General features: G+C 36.1%; 1 protein-coding gene across 1 annotated transcript; it reads right to left on the bottom strand.

Annotated features, from left to right (window-relative positions):
- Nucleotides 1-1,546: 1,546 nt before the first annotated feature.
- Nucleotides 1,547-9,593, bottom strand: LOC122417998 (uncharacterized). The gene is made up of 6 exons (XM_043431966.1): nucleotides 9,510-9,593; nucleotides 9,364-9,429; nucleotides 3,316-3,342; nucleotides 3,140-3,229; nucleotides 3,034-3,063; nucleotides 1,547-1,849 (listed from the first exon to the last, which is right to left on the bottom strand). Exons 1-6 carry the CDS (start codon nucleotides 9,585-9,587, stop codon nucleotides 1,829-1,831), a joined length of 312 nt encoding a protein of 103 aa, XP_043287901.1. The 5' UTR covers nucleotides 9,588-9,593; the 3' UTR covers nucleotides 1,547-1,828.
- Between the last annotated feature and the right edge of the window lie 15,406 nt (nucleotides 9,594-24,999).

Raw genomic sequence — 24,999 nt, 5'->3', positions numbered from 1 at the left:
GGGGGGGGGGGGGGGAGAATAAAATTAGAGGAACACACATATAAAATCGAATACAGGCAAAATAAAAGACGTTAATAATCGGATTAGAAAAAAAATGTAAATGGCTATATTCGTAGCCCGAAGACCCGAAAGCGTAAGAATAGATTGTAAAAATATGTCAACGACACACGAAACAATACATGATACTAGATTACTGGCTTTGGACGGAGAATGTTCCGTCACATCAATAAATTTTCAATTGATATCTTTAAGAGAATTGCAACAACACGAATTTATAACATTTAAACCGTTATATGATCTAACAAATGCAATTGGAATGGTAAACGCTAATCACCCTATTTTTAATTACAGTGTACTATCGTACGATCGAAAATAATAACATAGATAATTGGAAACTACTCTATAAACGCCATTAGCATGATTCTAATCATTATTATAATTATCATTCTAACAATCTTCAAAGCCAAACATTGCCAACGAATTCGATTTTGATGCAACAGACTAACGATATCGAACCAACTCTGACATTCGTGGTGAGACCAAAAATTATTTGACAAAAGCATGCCCCGAAAACAAACACAAAGCCGCGTACGAAGGGCTTCTTTGTAACTTAAACAAAAATTTTACAAATAAGTGGGAAAATGGATTAAAAGGGAAATGGGAAAAATATAATTAAGAAGTCACTGAAATTTGGTGCAAAAAGTAACCGAAACAAATTTCGTCTCTCAAAGGAGAGTAGGATGTTGTGCCCGTATATCGCACTCATAAAATGAAGAGTATATTAATTAAGCACTCTCAGCGTAAATGCATCGATGACGAAATATCGACGCTCCTGAACGAGCGCATCAAGCCTTGATGTCAACATCGAAACTTCCAGAATGAAATTGATGCTATATTCGCATGAGAGGGAGAAAACCACCGAATCTATAAAATTATCAATTAATCGAAAATCACCAGTCCTTGACGAGAATTGTAGCGATTATTGGTTTCGAGGCAATAGAATCTCGAATTTGTAACGTCTTAAATAAACTTATTGTTAACTTGTAAAAGTTTCGAGTATTCAGCTCTTTTTGGCCTTAATTCCTAAAATACTCGTCCTCGATAACTCGTCCCTTCGTGACGGTCTTTGCGGACACAACAGCCCCTTGATTGCTTCTTTAAAGAGCATTGCATAGAAGTGAAAGAAAGAAATTAATTTCTAAGTGAATTTTTAAATGGAGAAATTTTAAAAGAATTCCATTTATTTTCATTGTTGAAAAAGTACAAATAATTGAAAAGATGGAAAAAAATTGTAGTTTTCAAAAGACCCCGTATTGCCCCGGTCTGCTTTTTTCAACTTGCGAACAACTTGTTCGCAAGTTTTCGGTATCATTGAAAGACAAAACTAATTATGACGCAGAAGAGTGAAAGCAGAATTGAGTTGTTCAGCCCCGCTCGAAATTTCAATCATTCAAATTCCCCATTTCCACTTTCCATCCTATCGATTTTATAGATTAATTTGCAGTGAGAAAAAAATGAGGAAATAGCAAGAATGAAAAAGGCCTTGTTTCTTTTTTATGGGGTCTTTATATTCAATATTTCAAACACATTTGTCATATTTGTATTGAACAATCTCTCACATATCCAATACATCGATGATTTACCACACTATACTTGTGGAGTGTGACGAGAATAGGGAAATTAAGTTCTGCCAGCCTTGTTGAATGTCAATATTGTGAGTACATATCTACAGAGCGTTTCATAAGAAAAATCGTCTAACTCCATTGGACGAATTCTTCAAGCCTTGACATTGGAATCACCACGCATCGACTGATGGAGTATTACGTAGTTAGTTGGTATTTCTAGCACCCTGAAGAAAATTAAGTAATTCATTTCATCCAACATTTTTATATACTCTCTTAAGGTGGGACATGATTTTTGGGAACGACGGGGGGATTTTTCCGATATTTTATAAACAAATCGTTTGACTGAAAGCATTGAAGATATCAAAGAGCAGCTTACCAAAGGTATAGAATAAAATTAGGAAAATGTTATAATAAAGGGACCTTCGCTGATCACGATAACTCATGATAGCTTGACCTCCAATTTCATCAAGTTTTTTTCGTTGATGAATGAATCAACTACCAGGAAATATTTCGTTTTCTAATTAAGGAGGTTGTGTACAAAACTTTGTGTATGTGGTTGTGTACAAGCACTTTGATGTTCTTCAACATCAAAGTGCGAAAACACAATTTTTTTCCAAATTTTCTTCTGCTTAGTTATCGAGTAATTACGCATTAAAGCAGATTTCTTATGTCCGGAATGTATACCTATATATATGGAAACGCTATGCTTGTTCACGTGAACTTTGGTGATCAATTACTGGACACTGTACAGAAGAAAAATCTTAAAAAATTTGTATTGTCAAATTTGGCACTAAAGAACATGTTCACCAAATTTTATAAAATTCTTATCATTTTGAAATTTTTAATCTATTTAACATGGTTTAGCATGGCAACATTGTATCGTCGCTATCCACCCTCCTTAAGATAAAACTATCATGAATAACCGTGACATCCGTCCTCTTTTCAGGGCTCGCCGGAAATCAGAGTAAATTTCTCAAATTTGAGATGAAATCGTTTAAAAATATTGTTAAAATGTTGCTCGTCAATGTGCTCACCATTTCTGATATTTTTTTATGAGTACAAATGGAATACTAAGTAAGAATTTTCCAAATCTATGTTTTACAGAATTACCCTGCTTGATTCGAAATAGTAAATGAATTTATGAGTAGCTTAGATTCAGAACAAAATGATGCATACAATGAATTGAGAGATTAAAAACTCAGGATGATTGTCATAGACACGTACCTCGGCTGATTGAGCCTCGGCGTAATTCTTGATTTAAAAAACATTTCGTTTTTAGAAATCGAACAAATACCGTTTGGAGAAATAAAGTTTGAATCTTTTCTGGAATGCGAAGAGAGGAAAGCAAAAAAAAAAAGTGGAAACCTAAGAACGAAGAATCTTCGAAAATGATTGATTTTAAACAAACCTGCATTCTTTCAGCACTGGCGCAGTAGTTCTGAAACACATGACAGAGACATTATCAATTAGACTGCTGCACAATTAAGTGAAGAAACGAACGTAGTATGTCTAACCTGGCAATAAGCAGTGGAAGAAGACGGACACATTAGCCGGGGGTGGGTGTTCAAACATGGAAATCCGGCATCACCGACTGCTTCGGGCAGCTGCAATGAAAATTTACTTTCAGAATCACAATGCAGCTTGTGGTTACTGTTAAATGAATAGAAAACATAATTAATGAATTACAGACCTTTGGGGCTTTGGTGTAACAATAAGCCTAGAAAAAAAAAATTCGTTAACGAGCACAATTCAAATATATTGTTAACAGATTTGGCTATATAATAACTTTGTTACATTTTACAATCCAGAAATATTATTCATACGAGTTATCGAAAGTGTGCGGTTTCAACTTTATTTCCTGGTATTTTAATTCAATACCGATTCGCAGTGGAAATTTTTGAATCAATAATTGAGCTAAACGGTAGATGGATAAGGCTCAATGAGTTTGAGCGTGCAATTTCTAAACGCAATCTGAATGTAACCAATCGAACCTAAAACACCAGTTCACTTGAAACAGCAAACTTGAAAATCATGAAAATCAGCCCTTCTAAAAATTCTTTTAAATTATTTCTCACGGTTTACGACTGGATCAAAAATGATATTACGTTGTCACTTGGCTAAAAGAACGACGATTTTATCTTTGGTGACGATTGCTGTTCTATTTGAAATATTTTCAGCCACGTTGCTTTTGTTTACATTCATTATATTCCATGTCTCGTTCTCGATGATAATTATGTAGTCATGCTTTGTCATGCTTATATTCACAACGTTTACTGTTTTATTCTGAAACAAATGACCTCTTGTGGTCATCTTCCCTGTCTTTCCTCCTTGATCTTCATATTGTTTCGTTGTGCTTACGAATCAACACGTTTATTATAATTCTCAAAAAGAAAAAAGGAAATAATCAAGAAAGCGTATTAGCATGTCGAAAAAACGCTCAAAATCTCGATCGCGAGACTCGAAGCGCAGAAAGGACGAAAAATTGGAAAAAATTGAGATGCAGATCGTTAACCTAACAAAGGTTGTCGAGGCATTAGTGAAGCGACAAGAGGATGATCCGCCGACTAACACCGAAAGGACCCAAGAAGCAGAGGTCGTAACCTTAGGTAAAACCGAATTAAATATAAATTATTATATTCGGGATCAATAAACTCATCTTTCCACACGAAAGTTGAGAAGTGAAGCCCACACGGCAACACTCGGTCCATACGACCTTATTGAAATTAAATTGCGAGTGAGTTCAATAAGAACGGAAATATCGCAAATGGCACAACAAGTGCTCGTATTATTTATTTTTTTTTTTTTGTTTTTCCGCAATCCCTCAGAGCATGAGACGGACAAGGACACCGAGTCTCAAGACGGTGCATCGAGCATAGACTCCGATCGCATTCAGCCTGATCAGGCGAGGGAAATAATCCCAAATACTGAGACTGATCAAGAATCAGAAAAAGACAGTGTCCTGAAAGTGCTCGGAATGGATCCAACTTGTTCCTATAAAGAGGTTAAATATCACCCAGAACTGTTTAACACATGGTTGAAGTGGATGATCGAAGGACTGCCAGAGAAAAACAAAAAAGAGATACTTGAGACATATAATAGGAAAGGCGAGTTTTACACAGAAGCGCCGAAATTAAATCTGGAAATAGAGCCCTTGCTGAACGAAATTGCAAAAAAGAGAGACCAACATTTTACGGAGACGCAGAAGTGTGTCGGAACGGCTCTATCGGCTCTGGCCGCCGCTGTCTCCATGTTAATACAACCACCAGAGGACGGGGTCGATGAGGATCTTCTCATTGATTATATAAGTCAGGCAGGCCAGATCCTAACAGATGTTTTTCATCAACAATCTGTGGCGAGGAAATCGTACATCACACCACAGCTAAATAAGAACATCAAACCAGTAGTAGAGTCCATGTTGTCAAAAGAATGGCTCTACGGGGATAATCTGAAAGAAAAAGTGAAGGACGTTAAAGAAATCGAAAAAGCCTGTGCCGACATTAAAGAGAAATCTACTCCAAAATCGACCACAAGACCTCGGGACCAGGGAAACGGAAGATACCCATCGGCGAATTATCGTCCGATGGGTCATCAACACAGGCGTCGACAGTTGAAATTCAAACCGAAGTCGTATCCAACATCTCAGCGCCCATACAAATCGACCGCGCGAGCGACGAACCCGTCATCATCAAGGAGATAAACGGGGTAAAAAATATTGCAGGACGCTTGCGTCATTTTGTTAATCAGTGGGAAAAGATCACGTCAGACAAAATCATTTTAGACTACGTGAAGGGGTACAAAATCCCATTTACAGAAACACCATATCAAAGGTGGCCTCCGAGGGAAAAACATTTTTCCTCTATAGAAAGGGAAAAAATCCAGAAAGAAATCGATATACTCTTATTAAAGGAAGCAATTGAAGAGTGTGAAGAGTGTGAGGGACAGTTCTGTTCCCCATACTTTCTTGTACCAAAATCCGATGGTTCAAACCGTTTCATCTTTAATCTCAAAGAATTAAACAAATTTATTAATCCGCCCCATTTTAAATTAGAGGATATGCGATCAGCATTGGATCTCATTTCACCAGGAGATTATTTGGGCACTTTGGACCTCAAAGATGCGTACCTTTTGGTCCCAATGTACTGGGATCATAAAAAATTCCTCAGGTTCAGGTTTGAAGGCCAACTCTACCAATTCTCAGTTCTTCCATTTGGCCTGTGCTCAAGTCCGTACATATTTACCAAAGTAATGAAGCCAGTCGTTAACAAACTGAGACTCAAAGGGATGTTATTAGTGTTATATTTAGATGATTTCCTTTTTGTTAACAAATCAAAAATTGAATGCGAGGAAGACATGAAGCAAACAATCAGATTGTTAGAACAATTGGGTTTCATTATAAATTTCCAAAAAAGCTCGCTTGTAGCGAAACAGAGTTGTAAATATCTGGGCTTCATTATTGACACGTTGGAATTTTCTTTGAGATTGACCGAGAAGAAAAAGGATCAGATTATTAATTTTGCAGATGATTTCAAAGTCGGGAAGTCATACAAGATCAGAAAATTTGCCGAACTCTTAGGTATTCTAACATCGGCTTGTCCAGCAGTAGCTTATGGTTTTATACACTGCAAACGATTAGAAAGGCAAAAATACTTGGCGTTAAAGGTTAATGGTGGAAACTATGAAGGAAAAATAGAGATCGTCAAATCAATGGTAGAGGATTTGAATTGGTGGAAGGTAAACGCAAAAATTGGAGCGAATCCAATTAAAACACACAAGTTCGCGATTGAAATTTTCTCAGACTCGTCGCTAACGGGGTGGGGCTGTTATTGTAAAGGTTCAAGAGCACATGGTTTTTGGAATGCTCAAGAGAGAAAGAACCACATTAATTACCTCGAGTTGCTTGCTGCCTTTTTTGCAATTAAATGTTTTGCGTCAGAACGGTCAGACTGTGAAGTTCTTCTCAGATTAGACAATGCAACAGCCATTGCGTACGTCAACAGAGCTGGTGGGGTGCAGTACCCACATTTAAGCGAATTATCGAGAAGGATCTGGGATTGGTGCGAGAAAAGACATATATGGCTTAAGGCATCTTACATTGCCTCGTCTGAAAACGTGGAAGCCGATAAAGCATCTCGCTATATAAACATTGACTCCGAATGGGAGCTGTCTGAACACGCATTTAACGAAATTGAAAACCGATTCGGCCTTTGTTCCGTCGACTTATTTGCATCGCGATTAAATAAAAAGTACAAAAAGTTCTATTCAAGATTCCCAGATCCGGAGGCACAGTCAATCGATGCATTCACCGTATCATGGGAAGCGGAAAAATTCTACGCCTTTCCTCCGTTTGCACTAATTATGCGTACTCTACGCAAAATCATTAACGACAGGGCTGTAGGAATTATAATTGTACCATTGTGGCCCACACAACCATGGTACCCACTCTTCACATCGCTTTTACTCGAACCCCCTATAATTTTCCAACCTAATAGCAAATTATTGAAATCTCCTTACAGAAACGAGAGCCACCCTCTGTCATCCCAACTTTCATTGGTGGCAGGGAGATTATCAGGTCAGCGTATTTGAAAAGAGGAGTTTCGGAGGAAGCTGCGAATGTATTGTTGAACGCAATAACGTTGTCAACACTTAAACAGTATGAGAGCAGCTTGAAGAGTTGGTGGGAATTTGCTCAGCACCAAAAAATTGATATTTTTAATGCCAAAACCTCAGAAATACTAAGTTTTTTAACGAGTTGTTTCAATAAAGGGGCAAATTATAGTTCGCTTAATACACGTCGCTCTGCGATCTCGTTGATATCTGTCCATGACATCAATGAAGATAGGTTAATTTCAAGATTTTTAAAAGGAGTTTTCAAACAGAGGCCGACCAAACCTAAATATGCTTCGACGTGGGATATTACTCCGGTACTAAATCATATAGAACAACTAGGTCCACTGAAAGATTTAAAAAAGAAAGATGCAGCTGAAAAAGTAGCAACCTTATTAGCATTAGGAACTGCCCAAAGACTGCAATCACTATCACTAATTAACATAGAAAACATAGAAAAATCGGACTCAGGAATTCGTATAAAAATAACAGAACAAATAAAAACCTCCAAGCCCGGAGCCTTTCAACCGGAATTGAATTTGCCGTTTTTCAAGAACAAACCAGATTTATGTGTGGCAACGGCGGTCTTGGATTATTTAGAATATACCAAAGACTTAAGAGATATCAAGACAAAAAGGCTGTTCATCGCCACAATGAAGCCATATGGCCCAGTATCAGCGCAAACCATTGGCCACTGGATTAAATCTATGCTAGGAAAAGCTGGAATTAATATTGAACAGTTCACGGCGTACAGCACCAGACACGCAGCGGTATCAGCAGCATATAAGAAAGGTGTGGACGTCGGAACAATAAGACGAAGTGCAGGATGGTCACCTAATTCAGAAACATTTTTTAAATTTTATAACAGACCAATCCAAGCGCCGGACGATCAGTTTATACGAGCGATCATAGAATAAGTTTAACTTGTTACATGTTCAAATTAAATAAACGTTAATAAAAACGATTGCCTCATGAGAGGAACATCGAGAATTATCACTGAGCTCTAAAGAACTACATAATTATCATCGAGAACGAGACATGGAATATAATTGAACAATCAAACGAGCCCGCCGAAGGCGGGCGAAGTTCGATTGAAATTATATGAAATGTCTCGTTCGAAGATGATAGTGACCCACCCATACTTGTGACCCAAACACCCGCTATCATCTTCAACATAAAGTGGTGATAATTCTTCCGCTCACAAAACAATATGAAGATCAAGGAGGAAAGACAGGGAAGATGACCACAAGAGGTCATTTGTTTCAGAATAAAACAGTAAACGTTGTGAATATAAGCATGACAAAGCATGACTACATAATTATCATCTTCGAACGAGACATTTCATATAATTTCAATCGAACTTCGCCCGCCTTCGGCGGGCTCGTTTGATTGTTCAATTTGACTGGATCTTAGTGTCGTTAGTGTTACTCCGCATAGCCTCGCTCTCTTTTTTCTCGCCTTTCTTTCATTTCGTACTGAATGTGAGTTAGGTTGGTCTTTTGAAGAGATCATAATTCTCTTAGGTTGGGTGAAAAATGCAGTATTAATAAGTATTAACGCCTTTCTGTACTTTAGGAAGTTTTTTGCGATTACAGCGTCATCTATCGCAAATGGAAAAAAAAATTTTGAACATGTAAAATTTCAAAGTTGCCCCACCCCTAGCCTAGGGGGGTATTTTGGTATCATTGAGTGGCCTTCATTCCACAGTGCAATTTTATATGAGCAAATATTTCTGTAAACCTTATAGTTCCAAAAATTACTAGTGTGCTAGTAGTTATCGGATCACTCTGTATTCTATAAAAGTTTAAGGCCAACCGCAAGTTCACTATTAAATTTTTATCAATTATTCAACTATTTTCGTTGAAAAAAATCCCTTCTCCTCCAAAAACACTTTCGCCCTCCTCTATATTGCAGGAAATACTATTCTTGTTCAATATAAAAAGTTAAAAAATAATGGAAAATAAATTTAAAGGAAGAAACCGATGATAAAAATTTACCAACGAATTTGCTAATAAAGCGTGATAAATGCTCTATATAAACTAAATAAAATTCCCTAATGAATGATAGAATTATGTAGTAATGATAATATAATTCAAGCAAGAAATAAATTAACGGTCAATTTATTGTAACATACCGCACACTCGCGACCACTATTGTGAGGACAAATTATTGGAGGGTTAGTACGCGGACATATTATTTGCTGGAAAAGAAAAAAAATCGTTAATTTCACATTTGTATTTTCGAAAAAAAAAATAAAATAAAAATCCGTGTCCAACAAACCTTTCCAAGTTTCACAATTTCAGCCGTACAAATCTGCATAGCGGCGATAAACAGAGCAATAAGTAAGTACAACTTCATCGTCTGTCAAATGAATTCTAATCATCGCAATCGTACCGACGAATCGCTTATATATGCTACTCGTCCAATGAAAAATTGTGTGTTATTTTTATCTGACCTTATCTCACCTTATTATTTAGATCATCTTTTTTTCGATCGGTTCGACTATTAGTGCAACAGTTTTATATATCAGTATAACAAAGTAAAAATGAAACACTTGAGCAAATTTCAAGAAAATACGTGACGCTCGAAATATTATGAAGTATTGAAACATAGATAGAGTATGAAAGCGTGTAATGAAATTCAAGCGTTGAAGAAAAAGGAAAAAATAACCGTTTGAAAAGTACAATAATGGGAACGACAATATCCCGTTTCGTTTCAAGAACTGAAGTAGAAGAGACCGGGGCAAAACGGGATACCTAAGGAAATATTGAACTTTTCAGAAGTTTGGGAAGCTCTCTCTATTTTTTACTTCCAAAAACTAAGAAATGTACTGGATTTTTTTTAATTTTTCAAAAAAAAAAAAAAAATCCGAGGCAAAAAGGGCTACCTCTCAAAAACTCATGAAATTTTTTTTTACTATGATTTTAATTCAATGCACCTTGGGTGCATTTTGCACCCATAACCGAGTGCTTCCGACTTACCGCTGTAAGCATTGAAAGTGATCTCAGTGCTTACAGCGCTCAAACGTAAGTCGAACGCACCCTCTGTAATTCAATTTAAAATTAATGATATGAATAATAGCGAAGATTGCCAATGTTTGTTTTGTAAAAATTTGTATTATTTATCCACTGAACCATGGATTCAGTGCCAAAATTGTGCGAAGTGGCCAAATGATTCATGTGCAGGTGCAACCACGCATGATGGTCCGCAAACATATACCTGCGATTACTGTCGTAGACAGTAATCTGCCAGGCACTAATTGCAGATTTACAAATACTTTTTGTATACCTGTGCAAAAACGTTTTCACTTTGGAAGTGATGTAAAAAAAAGAGAATTTGAAAAAAAACGAATTTAAAAAAAAAAAATAAAAAAAAAACAAGATATTTTGGAAAAAATATGCTTCATGTTCTTTTCGGACAAGTATAAAAATTGGAAAAAAAAGACGAAAAAATTTCTCTCATTTTTCGGGTATCCCGTTTTGCCCCGGTCTCCCCTACTTACAAAGAACGTGTGTGGCCTTAAACATAGGAGTTCAACAACCCAAGTTACCGATGGCAGAATTGAGAAGTTTCCTGATGGAGCAGCGAGTCCCTGATCGAAGTCCCCACACTCACTTCGAACCAGGATTTTCGTCAGGGATCAGTTGCAAAAAAATTCAATTTGGAACTTGTTTTGGGTTTCAGTTTTTCACTTCAGTGCCGTCATGATTGCTGGTCCGTCATGATTAAGGTCTCAATAATCTCCGAACTTGTTCACCATTTCCTATGATCATTGGAGGTGCTGGTAAGAAATAATTTATTTAATGGTTAAGTTCTAAACTCGACTGAAAAGGAACTAGATCTGTGAAAATAATACAGTTTTTACGAGAAAAATTTGAAATTCGCATAGAAGGTAGTTAAAAATTCAAATGTCGTCTCAGTATAATTTCACATCAATTCGGTTCGGTTATTTACTGAGCTCCGATGAAATATATAAGTCGTACCAATAGCGCGTGTTCTTTCAATGAAAAACTCATCACGTGTTCTATGAAATATTCCACATCGATCGAGGCTGAAATCAACTAAATTTACCAAAATTGTTAGAAGAATGTTTTTTTTCACTATTTTCAATTTTGGAAGAACGCTTTTACTTTTCTGCAGCAATTTAAAGTTGAAATTTCTGTTCTACAATTTTCAGATAAGAATGAAAAAAAAAAAAAAAACAGTGTGACGCTGGAAATTCGAAATTTCTATGCCACGATCGTTAGTAAAAATTAAAAAAAAATGTTAAACTCATTCAAGCGATCTCTAAAATTTTTTTTAGAGCCCACATTTTCAGCTTTTCTTTTCATGGTAACTCAAATTAAATTTGTTCATACAACGTGACGTCATCCAAATTCAATTATCAACATTTTGTCGCTGTTGAATATTATCCAACGAAAATAGGAGGGAAAATGCTTCACTAATTCTCTTTTATGAAGCGACAACGTCCAACAGATTATGACGTCAATTTCAATATTGAGACAACCGCAAATGCGGACTAAATTTTGAAAAAAAATAGCCTGAACCAGTTGATCAAATAGTTTGCTAGCAACATACGTATTGATGTATCTTCAACATTCTTTTGGGAGATAAGAAATTCATCAATGTACCATAAGTAAAGAAAAGATAAGAACCCCCTGTAAAAACTTTCAAAAAGTGATAAAAAGAACGCCAAGGTAAATGTATTAAAATGTCGCAACCATATCTATAACATTACTACTTGAAATAGATAACATCACTAAATAAAACTTACCTTCAAACTTAACTTCTAATAATTTTGTATTTTTACAAAAATAAAATCATATCATTTCAACCAAGCCAAGTACAGGTGATTTTTAAAAATTTACAAAAAAAAATGTCCTGTTAATACATTTAAGTTTTGTCAATTTAGCCCTCTCTTCCTTACTCAACCTTCCTGTGTTTTTATTCATGTAAGTAATTAAATTATTGTATTTCAATGAAATGTTCAATGAAATTTAATGAAATGAAATAAGTAATAAAATGTACACACAACATGTGCTGTGCATACTCAGAAATGTTGACATTCGAACAATGCATTTAGCATGGTCCTTCATTAAAGACAGCCCGGGTGGTAACCTAACTTTGATGATGATAGAGGCCTCATTGTTTATCATTAAAAATAAAATTTCTACTACAAAAACAAAGTTGTGGGGTGATGGTGGGTCTGAAAATCTTCATTTATAATCTCGCTCTCTCGCTCTTCCGCTGCGACGTTAAGATTGTCGTCGTTGCGATTCATAACCAGAAACAGAACCAGTTTGTCTATGCCATAAATTGTGTAATCTTGTCTTTCTCATTGTGGATCAAGCGCGTTCTTTCCTCTTCCAATCCTCCCACTCTCGGTGTGCATATATCGGCCATTATAAATCGTCGGATTCGTCGTAACCGAGGCTAATTATTAATCTCAGATTCATGTAACCTGTTCTCGCGTTTTATGCTCGTCCACACATAACTACAGGGGAGACCAGGCCAAAGCGGAGTACCTGAGGAAATATTTTACAGACGTTTCAGAACCTTTGTCTATTTCTCACTATCAAATACCATTTACTGGAATTATTGGTGATTTTTAAAAAGACATTTTTTTTATGCTTCCACAAAAACTTGTAGATTTTTTTTCTATGAAATTCCAACTCAATTCACCTTGAATCCTTCTTTTGATAAACATTTGAATGTAAATTTTCAAAAAATTCAATTTTTTTCATCTTTGGAAAATATAAAAAATAAATTTTCACAAATTTTTAAGTATCCTATTTTGTCCTGGTCTCCCCTATGTATATCGCAGTGTACCTCTGGATATACGTATCATACGCGTATAGTGTTCAAATGGGATGTGAGATGTCGCATATATTAGCTGCTTCGAATTCAATATCGGACTGATATGAATGCAGTCTCCCTTGCTAAACGAGCCATTGAGCAATATTAACAATTAGTTCTGTCTTTCGAAGCAGTCTAAAAATACGATTGAATTCATTGACTTGAGTAATGCGAGTGAAGTGGGATTCATTCATTCATTTAATTGACCAAATATAAATGATTTAAAACTCATCATTTATAGCTGTGGCGACGATTCGACGTATAATCAGGCAGTTAAGTCTGTACGCGATATAATCAAATAATGTACTTGATTATGGACAAGTTTCAAAATTAATAAGTTAAATTAATAATTAAATTAATTAATTAAAAATTTAGAAACTAAAAATTTTATTTTTAATTTCTAAATTAAAAAATTAGAATTAAGAAGATTAAAAATTTTATTTTTAATTTCTTTTATTTCTATTAATTTTAATTAATAGAAAAAAATTTTTTCAATCTTTAATTCATTTAGCCTCAATAATCATTGCGATCAGTGAAAATGTACGTTCAAAAATTGAGATCCGAACGAAATCAATTACTTATTTTCTAGAATATTTTTTATTTAGGATAGATAATTTAGAAAATGTTTAACTCAAAGTTATTTAATTTGCAGATAGAACGTGATTCGAAAACTAGGATGGGGTAAAATCACGTCTTTAAAATTATACAGACCACTGATCATCGAATCGAAGTGAATAAATGCTATAAGCCTGCCTTGGTATCATTGTCATTAGTAAAAAAATACTTCCTATAACAGTCCAATAATAAATAATTTGATTTGAGCTGTTTTATTGGTTTCGGAGTCAAGAAAAAGCACATTTTCTCTATTTTTTTTATCAAATTTAATATACAAATCATTTCATTCAACTATTGAGAACATCCAAGGGAAGATTTCAACGACATGAAGAAAAATTTGAATTCGAACATCCAAAAATTTTTTAAATTCAATCGAAAAAGTGTCCTCTTGGTATTCAGTATAACTAATAATATCTATGAACGAATAATATTTATGAAATAGAAATTTGATATTTTCGTAGATTTGTGCCCTAAACATTTCAATTTTTGGAACAAATTACACTAAATTTTTCACACCTTATCAAATTAGTTGCACTCGAAACAAAAACTTCCGTCCAATCTCAGATCATACATATCTACTAAGAAAAAAATATTGGTTTTTTTTTTTTTAATTTCACATAAACCTAACATGAGTTATCTTGAATTTCGCGAGGAAAAATTTTTTTTTTTTTGATTTCCGAAAACCAGATCCAATTTCCTGAATTTTGGAATGAAATTCTTTTAAATATCGTTTAAGTGTTGCTCTTCCATATGCCATCAATATTTTTGGTACAATAATGCATACCATAAAAAAAATAAATAAAAAAATTTTAAAAAATAAAAAAAATTTTTTAAAATAAAAAAATTAAAAAAAAAACTTTTTTTTTCTCTCGAAGCTCATTCAACGCGTGAAACTTGATGTTCACTGATTTACGGTCCTTGCGAACATCGTAGTAGGAAAATATATTGCGTAAAGCGTATGAAGTTTAGTGGGAATCTTGCTTACTGACGTCGATCAGTATGAAAGGAGTTCAAAAAGAGCCCACTTGGACTGGAGAGTGCGTCCGTACGCAGCGATCGGCAACCGGGTCGTTAACGTCCTGGTGCTTCTCTCACTCCTCTTCTCATTTGCCCGATGTGAAATGGACGCAGCAGCAACAAGTAGCAAAAGCCACACGGTGGTAGGGCACATTATACGCTCCATTCGACTCACCGCAAAACTTACGACGGGGCGCATAACTCGTCAGCAAACTTGTCCGTATCCAGGGTGGATTTTCTCGGGTATCGTCTTGGGTGGTATTATCGTATGAGTCTTTCTATACGAGTAAGAATATATTTCTACATATAGATATTGCCTCCTATTGAGGAATCAATAATATCCAGCGGGGACTAATTAATTGAAAAGATCTCGCAAGGCAGTTCATTAATTAAACACGAAACTTGAGCCGCTGCACGCGAATTACTAAATCTATATCGAACCAATCATTCACCAAGCAATTCAACTATTTTCATACACGGACTTAAATTTTTTGGATGAAACCATTTTGGACAAAAGTTAAAATTTCTGATTAATTAATCCATTGATCGACGCCGAACCGACGGACGCATTCAAATTTTATCTCATCGAACATTTTTCCTACCTCCGGGCGCTAATTACTTTTTTTTTGAACTGAACACTTTTTTTTTCTTCCGTTTATTAGCGTTGACATTGAAATTAGGATCAAAATTTGCAACGGATGCGAAAATTGGATGGAAGGAAATTGCTTTGAGAGGTAAAACCACTGTAATTATTTACCACTGAATAATAATATCCAAAGGAGTCTGTACGACGAAAAATTATGATTGAAAAACATTTAAACAGTCGTGAGGCTAGAGCCATCCCAATAAGATTTGTTAGAGTCGAAGTGGTCTGCGGCACGCAGTGTAATAATAAGTTGAACCGAATTAAAAAAGAAAGAGATTGTACTCAAGCTTAATCTGCGGTTGTGAATGTTGTATGTGAATTTCTAAAGAAAAAAAAATGCAAAAATTGAAAAATTGATTTTTCATTTTTTTCAAAACTTGTTCTATGTTTTTCTCTTTGAATTTTTTTTTTTTTGGAATTTTGAAAGTATTCGTTTTATTAACTTTTCTGGGAAAATATCCCAAATTGCAAGAATAATAAAAGAAAATTTCCGCAGTTTTTGAAGAATCCTGTTTCGCCCCGGCAGCCTGTTTTGCCACGGGCTCCCCTATTTCTTTGTGTCTTTTCACACATTTTTTACAAATAACATTACGATTCTCTCGCGAATTAATTGCAAGTCGACTATTTTATTATTTATTTGAAAAAAGTTGTATGCAGCTAATGTGAAACGGAGTCACGAGCACACAGAAAAATTATTCAATTTTTTCGTTTCAGTATGTGTTGTAATAACCTTCATATACCTCCGTTCAAAAGTGTCTACTTTAGCTTAAATAAATAATTATAAAATTGGGTATAGGAAAATGAAAAAATGAAAAATCTCATAGTTTGGAATATTTATGGAAACATGTTGGAAAGCTAATATGATGATTATACTTTATTTTTTTTTGTAAAATAAAAATTCTGAAACAAGTTCTCGAAACGATGAAAAAACTCTGACCGAGTTTCAGGAAAGAATTCGAAAATAGCTAGTCGATTTTGCATACTGACGTATGCGGAGATCGATTTCAAAAGTACGAGATAATGAGGAGAAAGATTTTGGCAACAAGGTTCATAGATAGGAGAGCAATAGAATGTTGTCTTGCCAAAAGAACAGACGAATATTTGAATGGAAAGATTCAATTTCCGACAGAAAAAGGGGGTAATTATTTATTAATAAAAAATGTTTAAACAAACTTATCGAAAATTTCATACGTATTTCATTGTGAATTCTTATTTTTTAATTATTGTAAAATAAATTCAAATAAAGAGAAAGAAAATTGAAGTTATATGCTGCGTGCCGTTTTGATGAATCGTGTTTCGAGAAAAAGGCGTTTGAAATTCTGAATCGTGGTCGGAGCAGCTAGACGAGCTAGAGGAAAAGTCAAAATTTCAATGAAAGAAATGTTATCCAATGAAAAATGGATTCGAATTATATTTCAAGGCACTAAGAAAAATCGACTTTTTGAAAATTCTTTTTCGACCCTAACACGTTTCAAGAAAGTGAATTTTTTGGATGAAACGCTCGACAGCAAAGAAGAAAAAGAAGCTGAATAAAATCATTGTTTTGACCAAATATATATGCGGGGTATCAAGTTTCCATAAAGCAGGTACCCTTTTGGAGACGCGTGCACGTCTTCAAGCTCATTGACTCGACTGAGCAGCCTTTTTGTCTTTTCCTTTTTGTTGCTTCAAGAAAAAGAAACAACAACGAAGTCAAGAACGATGCAAAGCGAGTTAAAAGAATGCGGTACTTTTTTGTGAATGTCGAGAGAGGATCAGGACTGCTAGGGAACATATCGAGATCGTTACCTGTTGGAAATGAGCCAAGTGGACGCAAAGTTTCTGCTTGAGAATCTTGTCAGGACCTCACGGACTTGAGGCCCTTCCTCTCTTTAGCTTTTTCTTCTTTCAACCAAAGCAGCAGCCGCAATACCAACGCCCTCTTCCCCCTTGCCACGTTAATTTGTTCGAGTGAAACAATATCGAGTTACTACTGATGTTATCGCCGAACACGCACGTGCTGTACAGGATTACGTTTGCCTCTGTTGATCGTCTGATGATGTCTTCTCAGTTTTCGTCCCCCTTTACCTCCACCGTTCTCCTTTTCTTTTCGTTTTTTACCCTTTTTCCCCCTTTTCCCATGTGCCTTGTATTCTTTCACAGATTTTTGCTTTCTCTAGCTATTTATATCTTTTGCCACTTTCTACTTTAATTTATTGTTATTTGCTCAGATAGAGCACCGAAAATTCCAACCAGATTTACATTCTGAAATAAATGGGAGTTTTTTTTTTAATCTTTCTTCGGAATGAAAACAAAAGATGATGTTTTCAAAACTCAAACAAATGCAATTGAATCTTCTGTTTATATTGTGACACTAAAAACTGTTATTCAACACTTTCAAAAATATTTCAGTTTATTCAATTTCAAATTTATTGTGTTAAATTCATATCAAAAGTATAAGAACTCGATATTGTCGAATCAGCGAATTATCATAGTCCCCAAATCATTCGCTTCACGAGTCGATACAATAGAACGATTAATAAGCAATTTTACATCGGGTTTACTAAAAACTTTTCCGGAAGTGGGAGAGGGAAAATACATTTTATATGTGATTTATTAATGTGAATAGAGGAACCGGACACATTTAGTGGGTTATCCAGTTTACAAGTCCAGAAGTCCTACACGTCGTCACTGTGACCCTCAATGCAGTGCATTTAAGGTAACTCCTGTACTGCGTGCTAGTCAAATGAGTGCTAAATTTTCAAAACGCTTTTAGACCAAGTTCAACGTACCGATTAAACTTATTGTTAGTAGATATGTATTCAAGCATATTTTATTAACGTGAAAAAATATTAAAAATGATAGTTTTGCAATACTATCAACCGATAGATGCAAATTTCCATGATGACACATTTTCACAGGTATTTTTCAAAAAATCATCTGTATTTTTTAACCGATTTTAAAGCACCAAGTGTCATTTTGTTCCTCAACCGATCCTCTACGAATTCACCACGTAGATTTTCCTTTAAACTCATTCCTTCAGAAATTATGAATGAAAAAGTTTTTCACTTAATGCACAATTAGCTGCAACAGTGAAACGATCAAGTTAAAAAAACTACTACATGGTGGATTCATAGAGGCCCAGTTGACGAACAGAATGAGACTTGTTGCAATAAAATTGATGAAAAAACGCAGGTAATTCTTTGAAAAATACCAGTGAAAATGTGCGTCAGCGTGGAAATTTGCATTTATCAGTTGATGGTTTTGCAAAACTAGCGTTTTTAATATTTTTACATCTTAATAAGATATGCTGCATACAAATCCACTAACAATACATTTAATCGGTACGTTAAACTTGGTCTAAAAGCGTTTTGAAAATTTAGCACTCATTTGAGTAGCATGCAGTACAGGAGTTACCTTAAACACATTTGTGAACATTTCAATGGAAGTAAATTTATAGACACGTGCGAATTTCTGTCATCGATACTAAGGGCGTGAATCCGTTTGATCAAGCGTTTGAATTTGGCCAAAAAAGGCCTTTTGCTGTTGGTATTCGATTCACCGAAATAAGAAGAATTGGAGCAAGCGAAACGTTCGCAGACGAATGGACAGGAAGTGGCCTCTGAATGCTCAAATTGGATCAAGCCTCTCCATCTTTTGTCCTCGTCTTTTCTTTCCTGCTATATTTCGGTGGCTAAAACACTCAACACCAGTCCATCTAACCCTAGAAATGGACCATGTTCGTTTTCACGTACCTGCTTCGGAACATTACAAATGGATGTGGGGAATAAATCTTAGCTGCAATACCATTCAAATCTGGAATCATCTTAGAAGATAATCCATTCGAGTAGCGCACGTCCATCCGGTTGACCCAGTGCATCAGGAACTCCAGGTCCTGGAAAGTAGGGGAAAGTTTGTTCGTAATCTTCGCATCTTTTTGGGGAGAACGTTCGTTCGATTAGTCCTGGAAGAATGACTGAAGTAAATGGATCGTTGAAATTTACAACGGATCCCCACCGAATCCTAAATATATAATACAATTTTGCCTGCATCCGCTCGACGTCGATGACGAACATTTTTTAATTCTATTTCTTTTGAATAAATTCAACATGTTTTTGTTTTTTCATGGAACTTGATTTGCGTTGAAAGTTTTGATTTTATTGATGAACGTGTTGTGATTATTTTCGACATCAAGATAGGAGCTATTCCGAGCTGTTTTCTTATAAAATTTGTAAATTAAAAACGAAAACTCAATGTTTTACGTGAAAATTTATTAAAATTCGAACCGCGTATGTAATTTTTTAATTCCAATTGTAATTTTTCTTCATGCTCATTGTTCTGTCAGCTTCAAATTAAATGAATTATCATAAGATTCAAATTCAAAAGAATCTCTCAAAAGTCATTTCTCCTTATGTTCAAGTTTCAATTCAAATTTCAGTTAACCAAAGTTCTCGTAGACGTCAAATTGTTCACTTGGAAGAAAGAACGTAGTAGCAGGTACAGCCTCAAAGATTGCTCTAAATGTGCGAAAGTTTCGATACCATTGGGCGCATTGGATCAATGTCGAAATAACCAGAGATAGAGGAAAACAAGCGATTGGCGTAACCGAATGCTGGTATACGAGAGCAGCGTGAGGCTGAGATTGAAATACGAGTTTTCCCTTTCAGTCGGTCTCCTCCGGTGATGATAATAATCTTCCCAGTGAAAACATGGAAGCCGTAGAGGCGTGTAACTTCATACACACGCTGATGTGCAAGAAAAAAGTGGAGGAAAAAATACTTACTGAGTGAAGGAGAAGCGAGTTAAGATAAGGAAGAAAAGACTGAAGGGGGAAACAAGAATGAGGAGGAAGAAAGGACATTCGGAAGGTAAATCGTAGTGGCGAAGGTGGGACAGCAGATTGCTAATTAGGCGCCGATCGCGCGCGAACTCAACTACTCTCGAGTCCGACACTGAAGTTAGTTCTTCGCGCGCGCGCACGCACACATACACATACACGTAAAGCCAAACGTACGCGTGCAATGATATCGGGTGTCCCATTAAAGTTCCTTATTACCGTTGAATACTGAAAATTTACTAGCATATTTCTTTATAAATTTTCATCCCGATCAATACCATTAATTAAAGTCCAAATGATTCATAAGTAACATGATGATCGTCACTTCGTCGCAGTGCGAATAAAATCCAATAAGTTTTTGTGACAAGCCAAATGTTGATCGAATTCCCAATTAAAAGGGATGCAAGATTCTATCTATTGAAATTCAGACTAAATTACGGATTTGTATCGATTTCGAGGACTAATATTTAAAAAAAAAAAAAAAAAAAAAAAAAAAATGAATTGGTTTGAGTGGAACAATTCAAGCGGTTCAAAATGTATTTTTAATGAGTTTACTGTTGTGGTTAGAAACTCATTCAATTGTGTAACGTGTACGAACAAATGTGTGACTCTGTTTGCAGTAATAAAACCGTTTGAGATTCGTTGTTCGTACTAAAAACAAAATTTTTGCGAAACCAAAAAATTCGGTGGAACGCAAAAACTTTAAATGTTGAAGTTGAGTACTCTAAAAAAGTAGGCAACAAAATATTTATCGTTTCAATAAAATTTCATTTCACTGTAAAATAAACTTTGTTGTAGGCTTCAATATTTTTATTCGTGAACTAAAAAATTGATTCAATCCACGCAACAAAATATTCCAACAAATAATTGTTTTTAGTGTCTGTTATTTCGAACTCGAATTGCTGGTAATTAAGGCGACACCTTGTGTATGAAGTTAATCAGTTGGACAAAGCGAGCGAAGCCTGGTCCAGACAATACTAGAATTATATTGATCCCCAAGTTGTTAGAGGGAGTCAGAGCAACAGCTATACAATTTCAACGATCGAACGAACGACTCATACGCGAGGCTTCATTACCGGCGGCCGTGTTAATTAGTCGTTGATAGTCGATCGAGCAAACTCTCAGAGACTTTTCTTCGAGTAAACCCGTTGTTGTCGCTACTCCCGTAATCCCTGTTCGGAAAACAAGCAGAGAGCGACAGAAAGAGATGGAAAGCTCGGGACGATAAACAAAACTAAGATTTGTGTGTGATTCGAGCATCGCTTCGCCCGCTTCTAGCTCGATCCAATCAAGAATAAAAAATTTTATTTGCAACGTGAACGACAAATACTTTTTGAAAATTTTACAAATTCTCTACTTATTCCTTCAAAATTGAACGTTTTTCATATTCCATTCCAAAAATTCAGAAACAATATCATTCTGTTGAATATCGCTTTAACTTTCAGAGCCAAAACAGTCTCGGCAAATAAGTTGCTGCATTTATTGACCGATAGATATACGAAAAAACATAGTTTCCTACAATTTTATGATTGGAATATCGAGTTGAAAGTTTCAAATATAGCATGAATTTTTTCAAAATTTGTCTATTGTTTTACACACAAAAAATCACCATTTTGCTGTTCCATACAGAAAAGTTGCTCCATCACGAAAAGTAAATTCGAAAGAATGAAAATTATGCTCAAATGAATTATTTTGTTCTGGCGAATATTTGTCATTATTATAACGAAAAAAAAATAGATAACACATCTACAATAATTCGTATAAATATTTACAAGAAGTTAGTATAGACGAAATTTGTTGAAATCTCTAAACAAAAAGTGCAAGAAAAAATTCCTTTCATTCAAGGCAAAATTGATACAACAAATTTGTTATGTCTCGAAAGAGAAACGATTCATCACGGATAATAATTAAGCCATTCCCATTCCACGATATGAAAATATAATGATCATTTTAAGGGTTAATTCTAGCATAAAATAAGTTACATAATAAAATTTTTATTATTAATAATTTGATCGTTCCCGATTCGATATCTAGCTAGCGAATATTCTAATCAGTGCCACACAGCGCGGGATTACACGGTCCATTTAATAAGTTAAGAGAATGAAGAGTTCAAAGATTTCACGTGGAGTATTATGAAAAAACGGTAGATAAAATGTTGATTGGTCGTGTCGGTACGTGCGATTCCAAGAAAGTGAATAATAATCTAGTGTTTTTTATTAATCGTAAATCGTTGATGGGTGGAAGGGCGTGGCAATCGAGTCGTTTCGTCACACATTCGTTCCTTCTCATTGAGTAGTAGCTGGTGGGGTTCAAAGGCTTCGAGTTATTCGCTTTAATTCATTAAGGCACCGACACCGCCTCGGCAGCTCTGTAGATTACTATGTAAAGTAGCAAAAAGGGGCATTGAGAGTCGAGCTGGAAGTTCCGAAGGATAAAGAAGACTGTTTCAGTGAGGAGAGCTCTGCATGTGTAGCATATAAAATAAAGGAAAAAGCTTCATAGCGGAGCCTGTTCTCGCGGTGGAGTATATGCGAGTGGCGTGCGCAGGATCAACAGCACGTGGGAGACACGCCTACCGACAACCTGCCCCAGGTTTCACCAACCCCAACCAGCATCAATTAACATTGGCGAGCGAAAGAAAGGGAGCCTCGATCCTGGCTAGTCGGGCTGTGCCACCGTCGCACACTCGTACACACACACGCACACAAAGTTCAACGTTAATTAACGAAACAGAACGATTCTAGAACGACCAGAAGTGAATCTAATGAAGCCCCAACCACATGGTAGATCTGCGCAGGATCCTAAATGAGGAGCGGACCAACATATCGCAGGACTAACCGCGAGACACTCTTGTGTGTGTTTACTGCAAACAGCCAACCGTTCATCGAACGTGGCGGCGGTTCTCTTTTTTTTACGTTCGACCCGCGATCCCAGGCCGAGTTTCCTCATTCTTCAATCGTTCATCTTTTATTCTCACGTTTTCTACATATATTTTAATCACGATTTTGTCGCGTATGTGTCTACGGAGATACTTAAGTAGGTCATCGTGCTACAAAATGCTCGAACGAAGGGGACCACGCAGGTCCCGGAACAGTCATTCATGCTTGCACAAAGAAAAAACTCTTTTTTCATAATACAGATCGATGTTGAAATAATAGTGTTGGAAAATAGACGAAAAAACTCAGGGATATTGGAAAATAGAATCAGAATAATGATCGAACATAGAATTGACAAGCCCGCAGTGTGCAGATTCTGCAATGGAAACTCCGAATATCTCCGCAGCTTCAAAAGGATTCTGGAAGAGAAGAAGAGATTTTTAATCTTTGCCCAAAGTAAACAGTTCCGGAGATTTCAGTTCCTTTCATTATTTAAGAATTTCAAAGACAGGGTCGAATTGTAATAACGATGTTCATGATTTTACTCAGAACATGACTCGATTTCCCAATAAAATGTGCATAGCACGAGAAAGAATAATGCTGAAGTTTGGAGTCGGAGTCCGACGAAGTGAACGAAAAAAGGATAATTATCCATTGATTTTCCCGCCCTAATTTGCAGTTCGTAGTTTTTCAACATATTCAAAGGATTCGTGCATTGAAAAATAGAAGAATAACAAACTTATTTTTCCTTAATTTCGTCGGACTCTAACGTTGCAAATTTCAGAATAATCAGGTGCATTCTTCTCTAGGAATTAATTGTGTGGCATGGCATCGAAAGGACTTGACCAATCTCTTTGGTTAGAAATTCTCCAAGTAAAAAAAGCTCAATACGTTTAGTAACGATCGCGTGCAACAATCACACAACTGGTTAGTCATAGAACGCGTAAGTTAGGAGAGCTATGTGTAGGGAGAGACGCAGAGAGAAAGTAAATGACGTCTGACCGGTGGCTCGTGTGTCAGTCGTGTTCCGTATTAAACGGACCCGCATTGAATATTCGCCGGACAAAATGTCTCCGGAGCCGTCTCTCCGTAGCAGTCATGGCAGGTTCGGGTCTGCTGTGGCTAATGTACAGTAGAAACTTCCCCTGTCATTGAGACAACGTGGTAGGAGGATCCTTCTGTGTCCACGGCGGATCTTCTTCGCAGCTGAGTGTGTATGCGACGTAATGAAGCTCCGGTGGCCAGCTTTCTGTGTCGTTCAAATGAATACCAGAGACGTTTCCTTCCCTTCAAAATCACACGACATTCCGTTTTACAAGAGCCTCGAGAGAGTATTCCAACGACGAATTTCTCACTCGCACGTATTTGCGTGCGCAGTTGAAAGCTTCGGGGAGTGCAACTGCTCGCCGCGAGCTCGTGGCCACCCGAGATCACAAACGCTCAATGAGTATAGTGAGCGATGCTATTTCTCTTTTTTTCATTCTCTCGGGAAGCCGTGAATGGAGGTCGTTTACTCGGCATTCACGCCACAAGACGAGACCTCCAGTTTGTATCAGCCTCAGTCAAAGTAGCTCAGGATACATCGCCGCGCCTGCTCGTGAACCTGCTATTGTGCTCGATTTTGCCGAGGACCCTCCCAAAGATGCGGCCACTTTTCTCTCTTTCACTCTCTCGCCCCATTTCCGCCAGTTGACAAAACTCTTAACATTCGTCGGGACAATGCACCGGGTCCCGGGCGACAGGTCGTATATGACACAAAAACTAAAATATATTTATAAACATAATGGATTTAATTTTCGTCGGGAGAAGTCTCTAATCAAATCATTAAGCAAGAACTAGAAACATCTCCCGACAAATATTAAATTCCATTATGTTTATAATGTATTTTAGTTTTTTGTGAGATTACATTTTTTTTATTATATCACCTTCATTCTTTGTACAATC

This window comes from Venturia canescens, chromosome 11 (genome assembly GCF_019457755.1).
Source record: "Venturia canescens isolate UGA chromosome 11, ASM1945775v1, whole genome shotgun sequence".
NCBI classification, from domain to species: Eukaryota; Metazoa; Arthropoda; class Insecta; order Hymenoptera; family Ichneumonidae; genus Venturia; species Venturia canescens.
This window is presented reverse-complemented; position numbering and strand designations above follow the sequence as displayed.

Excerpts from the sequence above, each read along its gene's own strand:
- LOC122417998 (XM_043431966.1), bottom strand. The coding sequence starts at position 9,587 with ATGAAGTTGTACTTACTTATTGCTCTGTTTATCGCCGCTATGCAGATT. Across the intron at positions 9,430-9,509 it reads AAATTGTGAAACTTGGAAAG|CAAATAATATGTCCGCGTAC; the intron begins GTTTGTTGGACA and ends TTTCTTTTCCAG. Across the intron at positions 3,230-3,315 it reads GTTACACCAAAGCCCCAAAG|CTGCCCGAAGCAGTCGGTGA; the intron begins GTCTGTAATTCA and ends TTTTCATTGCAG.